This window comes from Uranotaenia lowii, chromosome 2 (assembly GCF_029784155.1).
Source record: "Uranotaenia lowii strain MFRU-FL chromosome 2, ASM2978415v1, whole genome shotgun sequence".
In the NCBI taxonomy this organism is placed as follows: Eukaryota; Metazoa; Arthropoda; class Insecta; order Diptera; family Culicidae; genus Uranotaenia; species Uranotaenia lowii.
The window spans coordinates 278,801,099-278,816,414 of NC_073692.1; the positions used below are offsets into that span (position 1 = coordinate 278,801,099).

General features: G+C 39.2%; 1 protein-coding gene across 11 annotated transcripts in view; it reads left to right on the forward strand.

Moving 5' to 3' along the window:
• The first annotated feature begins 1,259 nt into the window (after positions 1-1,259).
• The window catches only part of LOC129744499 (zinc finger protein 432), a 49,803-nt gene continuing 35,746 nt past the window's right edge, over positions 1,260-15,316 (forward strand). For 6 of the 11 annotated variants that reach the window (XM_055737038.1, XM_055737046.1, XM_055737049.1 and 3 more), the window contains exons 1-2: positions 1,260-1,377; positions 3,704-4,014. In XM_055737038.1, the coding sequence (XP_055593013.1) occupies positions 3,889-4,014 (126 nt within the window). In that variant the 5' untranslated portion in view covers positions 1,260-1,377; positions 3,704-3,888. The other 5 variants (XM_055737043.1, XM_055737039.1, XM_055737040.1 and 2 more) reach the window with 5 other exon arrangements.

Consider the following 15,316-nt stretch of genomic DNA (forward strand, 5'->3'; position numbering starts at 1 on the left):
TCGATCGAAAACGGGAATGCAATGCTATGTTCGTTCGAACGATGTTCGAAAGATCGAACTGTTCTCGTTCGTTCGAACGAAAACAAGAATACGAAATTGCTAAACTTTCGAACGAATGTCATTCGAACGAAAACGAGAATAAGGGTGATAGTCTCTTTAGTTAAGTTGACAGGAATAAATGTTTTTGAACTCACCCACGTTCGTTGTATTTCTCAATATCGTCGTCCAAATTCTCATCACTTGGCGCTTCCAGATGAACCGGATTTCGATCAAACCCTGTAGATTTTCTTTTGATTCAACAGCTGGTTTCTTCTCATGATAACTCCTGCCCAATAGTCGGGATTGGCCGTGTGTTATATATTACACTATTTTCTATACCACGCACCGGATACATTCTCCTGAATCCTGCTCAACAAAGTAAAATTTACTTTTAATTTGTTTTGAGAAACATTAACATATAGAAGGCAAACTTACCGTCAATAAGATTTTCGGAAGAATTTTGAAAGTAAGATAGGTAAAACCGGATCCGGATGTTGAATTGGAACCTATTTCGAGTCGTTTTGAGTTTTTCCTGCTACAGATCGCCAGGTTTCGACCGTACTGTCTAATATATCACAGGTGAATGGTTTAGTTCCGATTACCACCATATGACCATTTTGTCATCAAACTTGTACAGTTTACGTTCATAAAATCACAATGTCACGCAAAATAATTCAAATTACTGCGGTTAAAAATCTTTAAAAGCAAAAAAACGAATGACGCAGACCCGATCAGACAGTTTCTGCATAATGCTCATAATTTTTGTCTACTGAACAATAATGAGAGACATAAGATATTGTTTAAATCCCGAAAAAAATCTGATAAGACCTCACTGTCAACTCATCTTGCATCTAATAAGATGAAAAAAAAATTAAAATTGAACGAAGATTTGTCAAAATAAAAAAAAACGAATAAATTCATAAATAGATTCTTTTTCTCCAACTGATGTTTCATATCAATGCTGGCATTCGTAAATTCGTTATAAAAAAAACATCTTTCAAATGGTCACAACAGTTTTGTTCGTGCTTTTTGGCAGCACTGCTTCGAGAAAAGCCGCCTTTTCGTGTATATAGACGCCTCCTGTTCTGAGTCCCCGGCGCTCTCTTTGAATACATACAGGTATGGGCAAAGTAGTGTAGAGCGGTAGAGAGCGGAGGTAATCGTTCGTGATCGTGAGACCGACGCCGTCGCCGAGACCCGAATACAAGAAAATTGAGGCAGCTTTCGCTAGTATTCGTAGTGCTGCAGACAGATCCAGTTGTGTGTAGTGTGTACTCCCGCAGACGAGCTCTACCCAGGCTTGAAGCAATCAGCCAGCACAGAAGGCAGGCGTTTCTTGTATGTTGCAAATAATGATAGTGTGGTAATTTCAAGTTAGCTTTGCCTAGTGTGGATCCTTGGGTGTTGTGTTTTTTGGTTCCTACATTTGCTGCTCCCCTCGCGCGTCGCTGTAGTTACATTTACGGCCAGGCCACACATGCCACTGCCGCGCCGCCGCCACCACCACTAGAGAAGAAAACGATGCGATATTTCGTTGAATTTTGCGAACGTCGACTAATTCATTGCTGCCACCACACGGCAACAAAGTTTTTCCAATATTGGCGCTTTTGGGGCTTCAGCAGCAGTAGGCTACGTGAATCGAATCGAAAGTACAGTGTATTTGAGTGAGGGCCCCGTCGCGCGTATTGTCGGACACGGGAAGACTACCAAGAAAATAATACTTTTGTTGATTCCTTCGGATCAGTGGTCTGTTGCTGAATAACAGCAACACAGAGCGCCGTTTCATCGTGCGCCGAGAATTTTTTTCGTCGACGTCCGCGTTGCTAATGAATTCGTAGAACAGTATTTTGATTTTGTACAGTATGTTATGCAACTGAAACAAGCATAAAATAGCTTTGGAATTCAAGAATTTCGCCATGGTAATGATTTGTGGAGCTAGTAAAAAATTCGCCATTGGGTTGTGCCCTTCTCTTCCGTCATAAAATATCAGCCAATTCGTTCATAAAATGGCGTCCGCGTAGCATTCTTCTCGCCTCGTTTGCTTCGAGTTTTTCGGCGGCGATATACTTTTTCCATGTTATCAATGACTAATTGTTATCAGTAGCAACGATTCTAGTCGAGTGTCGTGCGCTCGGATGTATTTATAATCAGTAGGCCAGAAATTGCGTAAACGTGTAAGTGGTTGGTTTGCCAGCACATCGAAAGTGAAAAAGTGAGAATAAAAATTCTAAATACCATGAGCCCCGCATGCATCTAGCAGCGCACACAGTGAAAAGATTGTCGCCACACGGTTCACTTTGATCCTGATGGTGTGTCATTTCTGATACAATTTTTCGGTTGCATTGTCGAGAATCCTGTTTTTGCATTTGGGGCCTGTTCCCTAGTGTGTGGTGTTCTATTTGATCCTATTATTTGCGGAGTTGATGTGTAGCCCTTTGCATTATCCGCGATGTAGTGCGCATGTGTATGTGTGTGTAGGCTGCATGTGGCGTAGGGACCAGACCAAGCCAGGCCAGGCCAGGCACAGAGTGCGTACGTGTACGCGTGTGAGACCGATCGATTTTTCATTCTTTGTGACGACGATAAGACCCAACATCGTAGAACAACATGAACATGATGATAGTCTCGTATTTCTGTGTAATAGTTAACACTTTTACGCGAATTTGATAAACAAACAAAATTATTTACAAACGGATTGATAACGATCCGAAATTTAATGTTTTCTTGTACAAAAACTCTTATCCCGGTGATCTAAAGATAAAAGAATGAAAATATTTGAATTTATGTTAGAATTGAATATTATAAATATTGATGAACATTGATGTCAACAGTTAAATAGTTAAAGGAATAGTTAAATATCATATTGCAGTCGGGCCTATTCTTTTATACCTTATAAAACTGCTCAGGAATTTCATCATGACGACGGGGGAATCAGAATAAAAACAGTTCTGGAAAGTTTTAAACAACAACCCAGTTGGATTTTGACCATTCAACCATTTCCCTATCAATTACATTATTCTACGTAATTTAGTTTCGTCGCGTTGTTTAGTTATTAGCAAAATAAGATTTTTCACTTTTATTTTCACGAGAACTGTAAATGGTTCTTTACAGCCTCATGACAACGCGTAGGAATATTTAAAAAATAGTAAATTTTTCAATAAATATTTCGATAAATACAGGTTGGTCGAATTTTGTTCAGTTGTGATCGAGGTTTAGTACGTCATGTTTCGTAGATCCCCATTGAGACTTATTCGCGGTCTGCGACGTGTAAACAGTACAAATTCTACAATATATAATCATTGAGTTTGACACGAATAAGGTACTTAATCCTTCCCTAATAAAATTACAATAATGAATGAGCTTTAGCTTCATCATCATGGGTTCAGCTCTAATTTCAAATCAACAAACTTCACTTCTTTTAATCTGACATTTATAAAGTTCTTTAATTTTATTGATGATTTGATTTTTTCCCGAATTTAGACGGTAAAACTCCTAACACTTTTAACAAAAAAAAAGATCATTTAACCAATTCTCACGAGCATCTAATGTTTCATGTTTGTTCATTTTATCTGAGTCACAAACAAATGAGTATAAAACGATTACAATAGTCATCAAAATGTTTTAGCAGCTGTCAGTTACTTACTGTTATTTTCTGCAATTTCAGATAAAACAAAAAGATTTTTTGATAGTGATTGAGCCTCGTGTTTGGAAGTGCCAGCTACGATTATTCTATTGTGTAAGATAAAAAGTGGAACTTAGTTTAAGCGCGAACCATTATTTGCCTCGGAAGTGTGAATTTTACGTTCTATCAACTGATAACGGCAGTGTAGCAAACCGATAAGCTTCAAAATGTGTGCGGCACAAACGAATCCGCCGGCAAGTTTTAACTACACGTGGGGTTTCGCGGAAAATCCCCGCACCGAATCGGTGGTGGAAATCAGCCCCAACATCAACTACACCGTCAGCGATGCAACGGTAAGTTAACTTTTATTTTGGTTTTACTTTTTACGCATCATGACTATTTTCAATCGATATATTGAGCTTTATTTTGATTGAAACAGTAACAAGAGATTTTTTTTTTTTTTTTTTTTTATTTGTCTGCGTTTACACGACTTTGCCTAGGGCCAATTATGGCCCAACTTGGCTGAACAAGAGATTTCGGGATTTTTTTCCCGCCATAATATCACCAATCATCTGTTTTCTTATCTTTACTATGTTGTATTCGGAGGAAAACACACCAGGCAGGATTAAAGTTGTACTTTTGGCCACTTGTTTCTCTGTGAAATTTAACATCATATCACACAAACACATTGTGTAGCTCATAACGCGTGTATGTTGCTTTCACAGTTCACACAGCAGCAATCAGCAGCAGTGGTAAGGCGCCCTCACAATCATCCAACAACCACACATCGGTCCTGTCCCTGTATACCGGCTACACCCGCACATCATGGGGTTTTCCCCTGTTTCCTCGCGTCGACTGGTGAGTGTGTGGCCTGGTCCACCTGCCTACTTCTGCCTTGCTGTGGCCTGTGTGGACTTCCTTGGCCTGGCCTGGCTAGATTACTCAGAAAGAGGCTCTTCTAAAGCATACATACGAGTCTCTAATGTTGGTAGAGGTCCACAAGATTCTCAGCTTTGGCGCCCTGACGACAGCGACTTCGTCAAAACGCATTTTCAAGGTGTTTGGTTTTCTTTTATGGCACACCAGTGTTGGGTAGATGATGTTGCTTGCTTAGCCAAACTAAACACAACACACAACTTTCGATTCGCTTCAAACCCCTAGAAATGTGTTGGATCAGCTGGCTTTTGATGGTATTCAAAGACTTCCCAATTGCAGCACGTGAGTCCGGATCAAAACAAAACACCACCCTCTGGCTTCAAGTTAAAATTGTAATGTAGTTGGAAAGGCGAAACCACAACAAAACAAACTAACATTTTTCATTACTGATTCAAAGTTAAAGAACGTTATTACCTACCATCAAATTGTCTAACTCATTATTCATACTTGTTGGCTCCCGTAACCTTTCGAGAGTAAGTTAATCAAGCCGTACATTTCAATTTTTCTACTTAATTTGCTTAAAAGTTTTCCCAGTTAAAAATAAAAAAATGAACATGCAACCATCATCCGTCTCTAGAGCATAAGTTTTATGTTTCAATACATTTCTATGATTATTTATGATTTTTATGTCACGACATAAAGTTAGTCATCGTTCGGCAAGATACTATCCTGTCCTTGTTATTCCAACAACTACGCAGTAAAACGAGTAAAACCCAAGGGCAGTTCTGTTACCACCATATTTTTGTACCGTCCGAATTGTGCTGTTTTCTGTTTGTCATTTGTGGTCGCTTTCTCGCTGTTTTTTTTTGGAGCCACGTGAATGACAAAAAGATAGTGTTAATTTAATCAGTGCGTCAATACTAATAATCGCACCTTTGCTAGCTACCTTTATTGATCTCCATTGCTAACTTAAATGGATTTCCATACTCCAGTATTTCACTTCTTTTTTTTTTTTGTTTGCTGGTGGAAATTTGAAACATCAATCACGATGTTATTTTCCTCTGGCTAAAACCATTAAGGTCCATCTTGCCATTTCACTTCCCATTGTAATGTGTACTTTCAATAGAATTGTACCCAAGTGTTTCCGCGATTCCGATATCTGGCTGATTTGAAAGTCAAATAAATTAGCTGAGTCGTAGTATTAACCTTTCCCCTCCCGAGAATCTACTTCACCAACAACCAACCCATATTAATAATTCCATTCCCCCTCTGTTTTGTGAACCGCGCCTGAGCTCGACACACGGGTTTGGCATCCGGTTTGTGTTAGTTTAGGCGAATGAAACCCTAGCAGAGGAGAATGAAAACGACCATCGAAAAAATCTTTTATGCGGTGGATGGAATATTCAGCTCAGGGCCTCTCCACACTTTCTCAGTTTGTCCTACCAACACGACAAATTCTAATTATTCATTCGAAAAAGCGGCGCTCGCTTTCTTCTCAGTTCCGTGTACCACACCAACCAATTTTCCCGTCATCCCCCCATGTTTCTTTCAAAACTGTGCGCCCCTGGTTGCTCACTGGCAAACTGGCAACATTCAATAAAAGATGGCTGACGTGAGCGTTATGTATTTGGCTTCGTGTTGCTCTCTTGAACACACAAATGTACTCACTCACACACAGCCAGCAGCTCACTGAGTGCGAGGCGAGCTCTCGGCTCTGCTTCGAATCGACGTCGACGTCGTCGTCGTCGTCGCGTTTCGTTGTATAGTAAATAACCACATCATCATCAACAGCAAGCAGCATTGACGGATCAAGTGTATGCGCGGCGCGCGCTGTTGCCATGTTTTGTTTTTTACGGCGGTGTTTCTTTTTCTTTCTGCCATACCGACCCGGTTCTTGGTAATGCATCGTTTTCTGCCCTGCCCTGCTCGTCGTCGTCTAGCTGACGAACATTTGCCGTCGTCCGCTCTTCGTTTTGTTCGTTGCTCTTGCCTCATGCGTCTCTCTTCTTTTGTACAACTTCGGTCGGTCGTTCGGGGACGGGTTGTTTTATTGCTCATCTCTACTTAAAATATTGCTTTTACGGTTATGGTAGAACAAAGTTGGTACCAACACATCGCTTTTTCCAATATTTTTTTCAAGAAATGTAAACAATTTTTGGTATTTTCATAAAGAGTAAACACTATAATATTTGAGAAGCTGAGTTTTATTAGAAATATGGTATATATTCCGAATTTTAAGTATGGAACTCGAGGAGCTGAAATATGCGATCTCATCGTCTTTGTTTATGATATTCTAACTGTATCTCACGTATACTGCCCCTACTCGCATAACAGTCCCATATGAATTTTCGTCATTTTTTATCTAACCTGACAGTTCGTCCTTTTGAACATAGGGCTTCAATATGAAACAATAACCAAGAGATTTTGTTCTAGAAATTTGGAAAAAAAAAATATCAACTTGTGACTGTCCCATATGAAATATACCCGCGTTACAGTCCCATATATTTTTTTTTATTTACATAGTATACTGCCCCTACTTTCATAACAGTCCCATATGCAAAAACAAGCAAGCGAGAAATCAGCTTTTTCTGTTTTGAAATATATTTTTAAACTATAACCATTACATTCAGCATAAACGAAAATCGTTTGATGGAATGTGTTCTAGGTTGTCATAATAAATCGTACGACCTGAAATTTTAGAAATTGGGCCATCGGTAACGTCGGGAGCACCATTTTATTCGTTATGGGACTGTTATGCGAGCATATTTGAGACCTTTTTCAAATCTACTCGCATAACAGTCCCATCCAGAATATGTTTTGCTAACCAAGCTACTTTCTTAAACTTAAATTTGATCATTTTTGAACTTCTAAATGCAGTTATCAGAAAAAGAAACACACTTTTGGAAAAATATCGTGAATTCTTCATTGTAAGTTGAATCTTTTTACGATTTTGATTGCATCGGTTAGTTTTTTGCTCAGGAAGACATTCCTTCCTTCTTACTGACCTGCCTTCGAGAACTAGTGTGCATAATTCGACATCAAGTGAGTTTAAATCTTTTTTAAATGATTCGAAGCAATAAATCAAAGACTATTTCGCCGAAAGAAGCATTGAAAAGAAACCAAATCCGTGATATTTCACATATGGGACTGTTATGCGGGTATATTTCATATGGGACAGCCACAAGTTGATATTTTTTTCAAAATTTCTAGAACAAAATCTCTTTTTTTATTGTTTTATATTGAAGCCTTATGTTCAAAATGACGAACTGTCAGGTTAGATGAAAAATGACGAAAATTCATATGGGACTGTTATGCGAGTAGGGGCAGTATACCTCTCTACAGTCCCATATGTGAAATACCATTGATGTAGGGGAGATAATGACATAATGAGCACCCGGGGCATAATAAGCACTCCTATTTTCTACAAAAGTACGTATTTTCTTAAACAAATTTTCATGAGGATTTGTTTCGTACTACAGACCCCGTTCATTTTTGGCAACATTCGATTTTGGCAACATTCGATTTTGGCAACATCCGATTTTGGCACATGTGCCAAAATCGAACGGTTTTTAGAACATTACAATTTAGTTTTCGTTTTGACAGGACCAATTTAAATCAGACAAATACCACTAATACGTTTTTGTGTTCTGAAATGGTGATAAAATGCAACAATAAAAACAAAAGTTTTTTAAAAAATTTATTAAGTACTAAAAAATGGCAAAAAGTTGAAAAATTTAAAAAAGTTAAAAACAAATTCAAACAAAACACTGAAAATGACTAAAAACAACTAAAAAATGATGAAGAACGAAAAAAACAGCAAATATGACAAATGAAAACAAACATTATAAACAAAACAAGACAAGTGCAAAATGCATCAAAAACATGATGAGAAAAATCAAAAATTACTAGAAATGGTCGGAAATTGACTAAAAATAACGTTTTTGATAATAATATTAGTTATTTTGTAAAAATAACTGATAAAAAAGTGGAGAAAAAACCGTTCGATTTTGGCAACATTCGATTTTGGCAACACAAAATGTACGAGCGTGTTGCCAAAATCCAACGGGGTCTGTACTAGAAATATCCTTATCATCTTTACAGAAATATTAAAAAATAATCAGCTAGGTTCTCAAGTGATCGAAATATTATAATTTTTGAGCACCACGAAATAAGCTTTTATGACCTTTAAATTATCTTGATCTAAGATGTACGCACTGCAACATGATTTACACATTGTTTCTCAATTTTCACCATCATTAAATATTTGATTTTTCAGTTTAATCAATTTTAAAACGCGTTTTTACTTAAATTTGTTGACTCGGGGCGAATCGAGAATTATCAATCGGGCACGATGAGCGTTTTCTGCCGGGGATTCTAGCAGCGAATTCAACTCGATCAAGTCAACTGAATAACAGAGCTACAGCTTGACTAGTTTCATCTGACGATTTGGCCTATTGGTAATGTGTCGGAGAGGCAATCAGTAAACTCGAGATCGATTCCTGGTCGTGGTGGTTTTTTTTCAATACCATTCATGATTGATTTTTTTATTGTTGCATTATACGGCTAGTAGCATCATCCGCCAAACAAAGCACTAGAAACATAAAGTATGAGCGTGTGTGAATTGTTTGAATTCTACAAAAAGACCTAGATTATTTTGTTATTGCTTTGTTTGATGGGTCTACGCCTCACCGTTTAGTGCAAAATGCATTGATCATGAATAGTAAATGAACAAAAAAAATCACCTCGACCAGAACTCGAACTCGAGCCTACTGATTACCTCTCCGAAACCTTACCAATAGGCCATATCATCAGATGGAACTAGTCAAGCTGTTGCTCTATTGTTCATTTGACTTCATCGAGTTGAATTCGCTGCTAGATTCCCCGGCAGAAAACGCTCATCGTGCCCCGATTAATGTTGCTTATACTGCCCCAGGGTATATGGTGAGCAAAACATATTCTTTATGGGACTGTTATGCGAGTAGATTTGTAAAAGGTCTCGAATATGCTCGCCTGACAGTCCCATAACAAATCAAAATGGTGCTCTCGACCTTACTAATGGCCCAATTTCGAAAATTTCAAGTCTTACGACTTATTATGACAACCTAGAAAACATTCCATCAATTGATTTTCGTTTATGCTGAAAGTTGTGGTCACAATTTAAAAATATATTCCATAACAGGCAAGGCAGCACAACCTAGTAAAAGTGAATGCTAATAATCCTAAAAGCTAAACTGATCCATTTTTTGTAAATCTCAAGAAAAATCGCCAGATAGGCCAGAACAAATATAAAAATTTTCTTTTGTCACTCTCCCTTCTCCCCCTCGATATTTCAAAAAATCCGGTCCGAAAAGTAAAATAAATAAAATCGAATTCATGATTTTTTTTTCAAATTTTGTATCTGAACTACTCGATTTTACAATTCTGGGTAATGTATATTTTGTTGCATACAAGATTTTGTTCAATTCTCCCAATTTATTGTTTTTTATTAAATTATTTTGTATTAAAACCATACCGTCCCATACTACAAGTTACAAAACAGAATTTTAAATTTGTTCCGGCCTGATTTTCATAAAATCTACGAGGCAGGAGCCTTTACGTCTTGATAACCTAGTTCAATAGGATGGTCCTGAGATTTGATTGGAATATTTTTCCGTCTCATATTCAATCATTGCATCGCTCAAAAAAAATCTAGCTAGTGAGGTAGAATAGATAAGAGTTAGCAGTGACGTTTTGAAATCAAATCGTCCATTGACTTTTGTTTATAATTTCTTTTCTTTTCGTGTTTTCCGTACAACATTTTTCTTTTATTTACTGATTGCTCAAATTGTCTTGAAATATCGAACGAGTTTGGCTCCGTTAAGCTGTTAACATAGGAGTCGTTTAGAATAAAACCAGTGTCAAAAACAAGAAAAAAGTGATAGTTGTAGAAATGCTGTGCTGCCGACCGTATCCAATACTTGTTACTTGTCCAACGAAAGGAATACTGTTGCCCCAGATTCGAAGCTCCTAATCGGACCTTTACACGCTTAAGCTTGTTTATCAAACAAAGTTTCCCGCTTTTCAAACCGTCAGGACATTTTTAAAAACACTCTTGGATATTACCACCACAAAAGCACGCCAGATCACGTTGCTCCAATGAATTGAGCGTGTATGGTATTTGCTAACAAAGTTTTCGGTACCACCGATACAGAAAAGTGCTTTCTCCCGGCTCGGCTCGTTGCCTTTTTCTCGATATGAGCTGGTGTAGAGTGGAGCACACAAGGTTATGGCTGTTGAATTCCGCCTCGCACCAGCATGGTGAATGATGATGGTTTCTGTTTTCCACCCATCGTCGTCGTCGTCTGTACTCTTGCTGCTTGCTTGGTATTGCGTTTTGTGGCGGGTGCTGTGCACGCTCGCTGCACATTGATCGTACCGACGAGCTCCCCATTCAATGTTGAACTAAGGGGATATTCAGCATTCATGATGATGGTTTGGTTTGGTAGCCTTCGTTCGTATTTGCGCATTAAAATTATCGCTTGATGACGATGGTTATGTAAACGTATCCATACTTCTTAACCGACTGGGCGATGTTTACGATCAACATTGCCTAGCAATTCTTCCTTATTGGATTCATCCTTCAATGTGAAACTTTATCCGTCTGATGGTTTATAGAAATTTGGTTCTAGGGCATTTCTAATGTTTCCATTTAATCTTTTGTTGTCTCAAATTTCTGTGCTGTTGCTCCCAAGTTTACCGGCAGAATACTGTCTGTTGTAGACTCCACACCGAAGAAATGCTACATTTTCTGTGTCTATCGTAGTTACATAGGTGCGAAGTTTGAGTGTTGATAGAGTCCTAAACAAACTATGCATTCGGTCGGATCGGTGTGCTTGTTATTTTTCGCAAGATGCCCGAGTGTGTATCCATGGGGCATGCATTTTAACCGGCACCTTACCACCACCATGCATTACCATGCCGCGTTACATAGACCGCCACATGGTTGCTTCGCGCTTGTATGTCGATACTCAAGCACCCAATCAAACCAGCTGGTAGTGAGTGATAATAATAACCATATTCACAAAAGTCTGGCTCAAATATAAAATAAAGCTCTGACTTTATCATGCAATTTGTATCAAAAAGATCCGCTCTGGTTCGATGTATATGATGTATAAAACTGAACTCCGGTGGCGGCACCAATCTGCCGACAATAAAATATTCTCCATACATCGGATCTGTTTTGCTACATGGCTTGCCTTCCTTTCCGAGTTAAGTACGCTTTACTCAGAGTCTCAAAATAATAGTAATGAAAACACGCTTTCCGTTTTGGGGCGGCTCTTCATACGACCCATACACAACTACTCCAACTAACAAACTACACTCGACTGGTGCGTTTTGTTTTGATTCTCTTCATATTTTCAAACGTGAACAATTTTGTATTAGTTCTTCGTACAGCCCGATTTTGCTTGATCTAATCGGAAATCTAATTGCACGTTTGTGCTGTAAGAAGATTGTTATCGCAGTCGCTTGAACCGTAATGAAACGTTCTTTCCACTACCAGCGTTCCGATGGTTAATTTCATCTTTTTGAAGTAATCTAATCCGACGAATTTTTAGAGTAACTTACCGAAACAGTTAGCCTTATGCAAATGGACTGGAAAAATAGATTTCTTACCAGATTGAGCTGAAAAGGTGGTTTCAAGAACAGCAATTTTCACAAAACCAACCTCAAAAGTTTTTAGGTAAAAGAGGATTTTTCAAGAATATCGTGTAATAAAAACTGAGATCTGGAATTATCTTAAAAAATTGTGACCGAAAATCGACTTTCCGTGACTTAGTCGGGTTTTTTTTTCGATTTCCCAAATTACCGGGGAGATCCTCGGTGATTTTTGAAATTTTGAAGTAGATTTTGACCAAAAATTATCCTTCGAGATAACACCAGATTCCGACGTTTTATGCATTTTTAAGTCATTTGGTATTCAAAATTAAAATTTCGATTTTTTCGATTTCCTTTTGATTTTCCTTTGATTTTGGAGTAGTGGCATGAGGCCAAATCCGGCCAGAAGATTATTGGGACGATCTGGGCTTTCAGGAGAGGAAGCACCCGCTTCTGGAGGCACTCTTTCATGTACACCTATCCGTTCATCGTGTCCTGGTCATGAAAGGTGCATTCCGCTTCCCGCACGTGCAGATGGTTTGCCAAACCAGGAATTTATACGCAAATTTGGACATATTCTGAGTGCGGATCTGCCTCGGAACGCTGAACTCATCCTTGGCCGTGAAAAATAGGTTGCCGGGGACCTGTTTGAAGTCGGCCTTTACATATGTTTCGTCTTTCATGATGCAGCATTCAACTTTCGTCAGCATGTTGAGGTACAACTTCCTGGCACGGGTTTTGGCAGACTGGTTCTGCTTGCTCGTTGCGATTAGGAGCCTTTTGTATCTTGAACGTTCGAAGACCAGCCTTAGTTTTGGCCTTCTGGACAAAAGGCTTAGGTGCAGTTTCTTAGCTACAACCCGAACGGAGGCATTCGGGTTTCGGTTGAAGGCCCCAACAACGCAGTTGTAATTTTTGGTGTTATACGGAATACTTTCTCCTTCTCTTCTGGTCTTCCGATCGGTGGTCAATCGTTCCTCGAACCGCAACACCGTGGAATTCGCGATTCCCAAAGTTTTAGCGATGCAAAGATGCGAGAGATCCTTGTTCTCGTGATGAATGCGCAAGATTTTATCACGCACGAGCAGTTCTTTCGACTCCATTTTCGCAAGTTTTGATCACAGGACTTAAAATACTTGCAGGATGTAAACAATGCACTATGAACTAAATCCACCTAAATTTTCATTTAATTCTACCCAACAGTTAAAAAGTTAGAGCAATTTCTTAGTGTGGCAATTTCATCGTGGACACCCTTGAAATAGAGATCTAAAGAATTTCGCAATGTTTTATTTTGTTCATAAATTATGCATTGACTTGAGCATTGATTTCAATAAACCTAACATACCCTTTATTTTTGGAACTCTTTCTAATAGTTTTTCGGTCAGACCCGATGAGACAACTTTTCAAACTTTCCATTTTTGTTCTTGTCAAAGAAAAACAAAGAATTCAAAGTTGTCGAACATCTACAAAATATTTAGGAAAAAATCATTGATTTTTTTTGTTTACCAGTCTTGTTTGTACACTCATTACTACCAGCCAAGTTTCAAAAAGTTGCAAAAACTGTACTAAAATTATTGGAAAGCAACTGGCTCGAAAAAATTAACGTTCGTAAAACACCTGCTAATGACATCAACCATTTGATAAGTTGAAATATTTACTAGGATCAGTCTCGAGGAAACCGAAAAATCAGAGCACCTATATCAATGTACCGGTAAGGTATTACAAAATTCTACTGGTCTGGAAAACTTCCTATCACAGAAGTTCAAATTCCTTCTTCCCTTTTCACAAGTTCCTGGACGTTGCTGGATCTCGATGCAAGTGGTAGGTACACATTCGCTCTTCCTCCGTTCAAACGGTGCAGATTCTGTTCACGTAAACAAGTGTTCATTTTCATCGTTTTCCGACATCATCCACGTCCACCACCATCCCGTTTGTTTGGCGTTTGAGATTGCGCTTGCATTGCGAGTCTCGGAAGTTGACGAGATGTGCTGTTGTAAAATAATCTTATTCGGCGCATCTCTGAAGCGGCGACGAAGAAACGCAAAACAGCCGGGTGGTTCTGTTGGGGAAAAGAACGGTGGGGCGACAACGAAAACCCCCACGGACGCCGACGGGCTGCTCTTAGGCCAGGGGAGGTTATTTCAGTCACACCGACTTTATTTTCAGCTCTCTGTGAGTGGTTTTTGTGACCGAATGTTGTTGCTGTGTGCCTTTCGAAATGGTTTTTGCTTTGGATGTAGGTACAGACTGCTGCTACTGCTCTATACGGATGGAGACGGAGAGTCACGACACGACGACCGACCCATGGCATGTTGTTGATGATGACTTGCTGTTGGTGAGGTCGGTCGCGCTGCTCGTTTATGTTTCTGAAACTTTTCATGGACATTTACTTGGATCCAGGGGTCCATCCATGTGCAAATTGGGACAAGGAACGTTAAAATATTTTCTCAATGTTATAATTTTTAATAGCAAACTCAATACTTCCAAGATGTTTATATCAGATTTTCTGAATTTTAAGTTGTTTTTGACATCTGGGTGTATATCCGGTGGTTTTTTACCCTCTGACGCACACTCTCGGTGGTAGCGAGCACACATTTTAATAGAAACAGATTGGACAAATAATACAATCCGCCGAGCGACCGACCTGCAACGTCACCGTGCCGCCAGGTTCAATGGAATTCGGTACGGTACGATACCTACAAAACAACGTCTCTCGACATCGTCACTGACGACGACGACGACGATAACGAACACGAGATTGCGATTCGCTAAAACGATACGGTTCCGGTTGTTTGTTTTTGTCGATGCTGCTAGCTAGCCCGTCCCGTATATATGAACGTGAACTGTGCGTTTGTAGCTTCAGATCAACCTTTGTGGAATGTGGTTAGTCGGTTGGTGTGCAACGGCAGAGTTTAATCAAAAATCTGTCAGCGCAAGAGTCACGGGTGCCGTTTTTGTCATAATGAGTGAGTCATGTGTGCGTGCTTAAAATCCATTCGATTCACCCGACCCGCTGCAAAGAGCACGTCCTACCGACGACGAAAGTCGTTGGCGGGGTTTGACTACGCTTTAACGGCGAAGATTTTCATGGAATGAGCTCGGTTTTATGTATAGTTTTAGGAACTATTCTCATCACGAACAGGC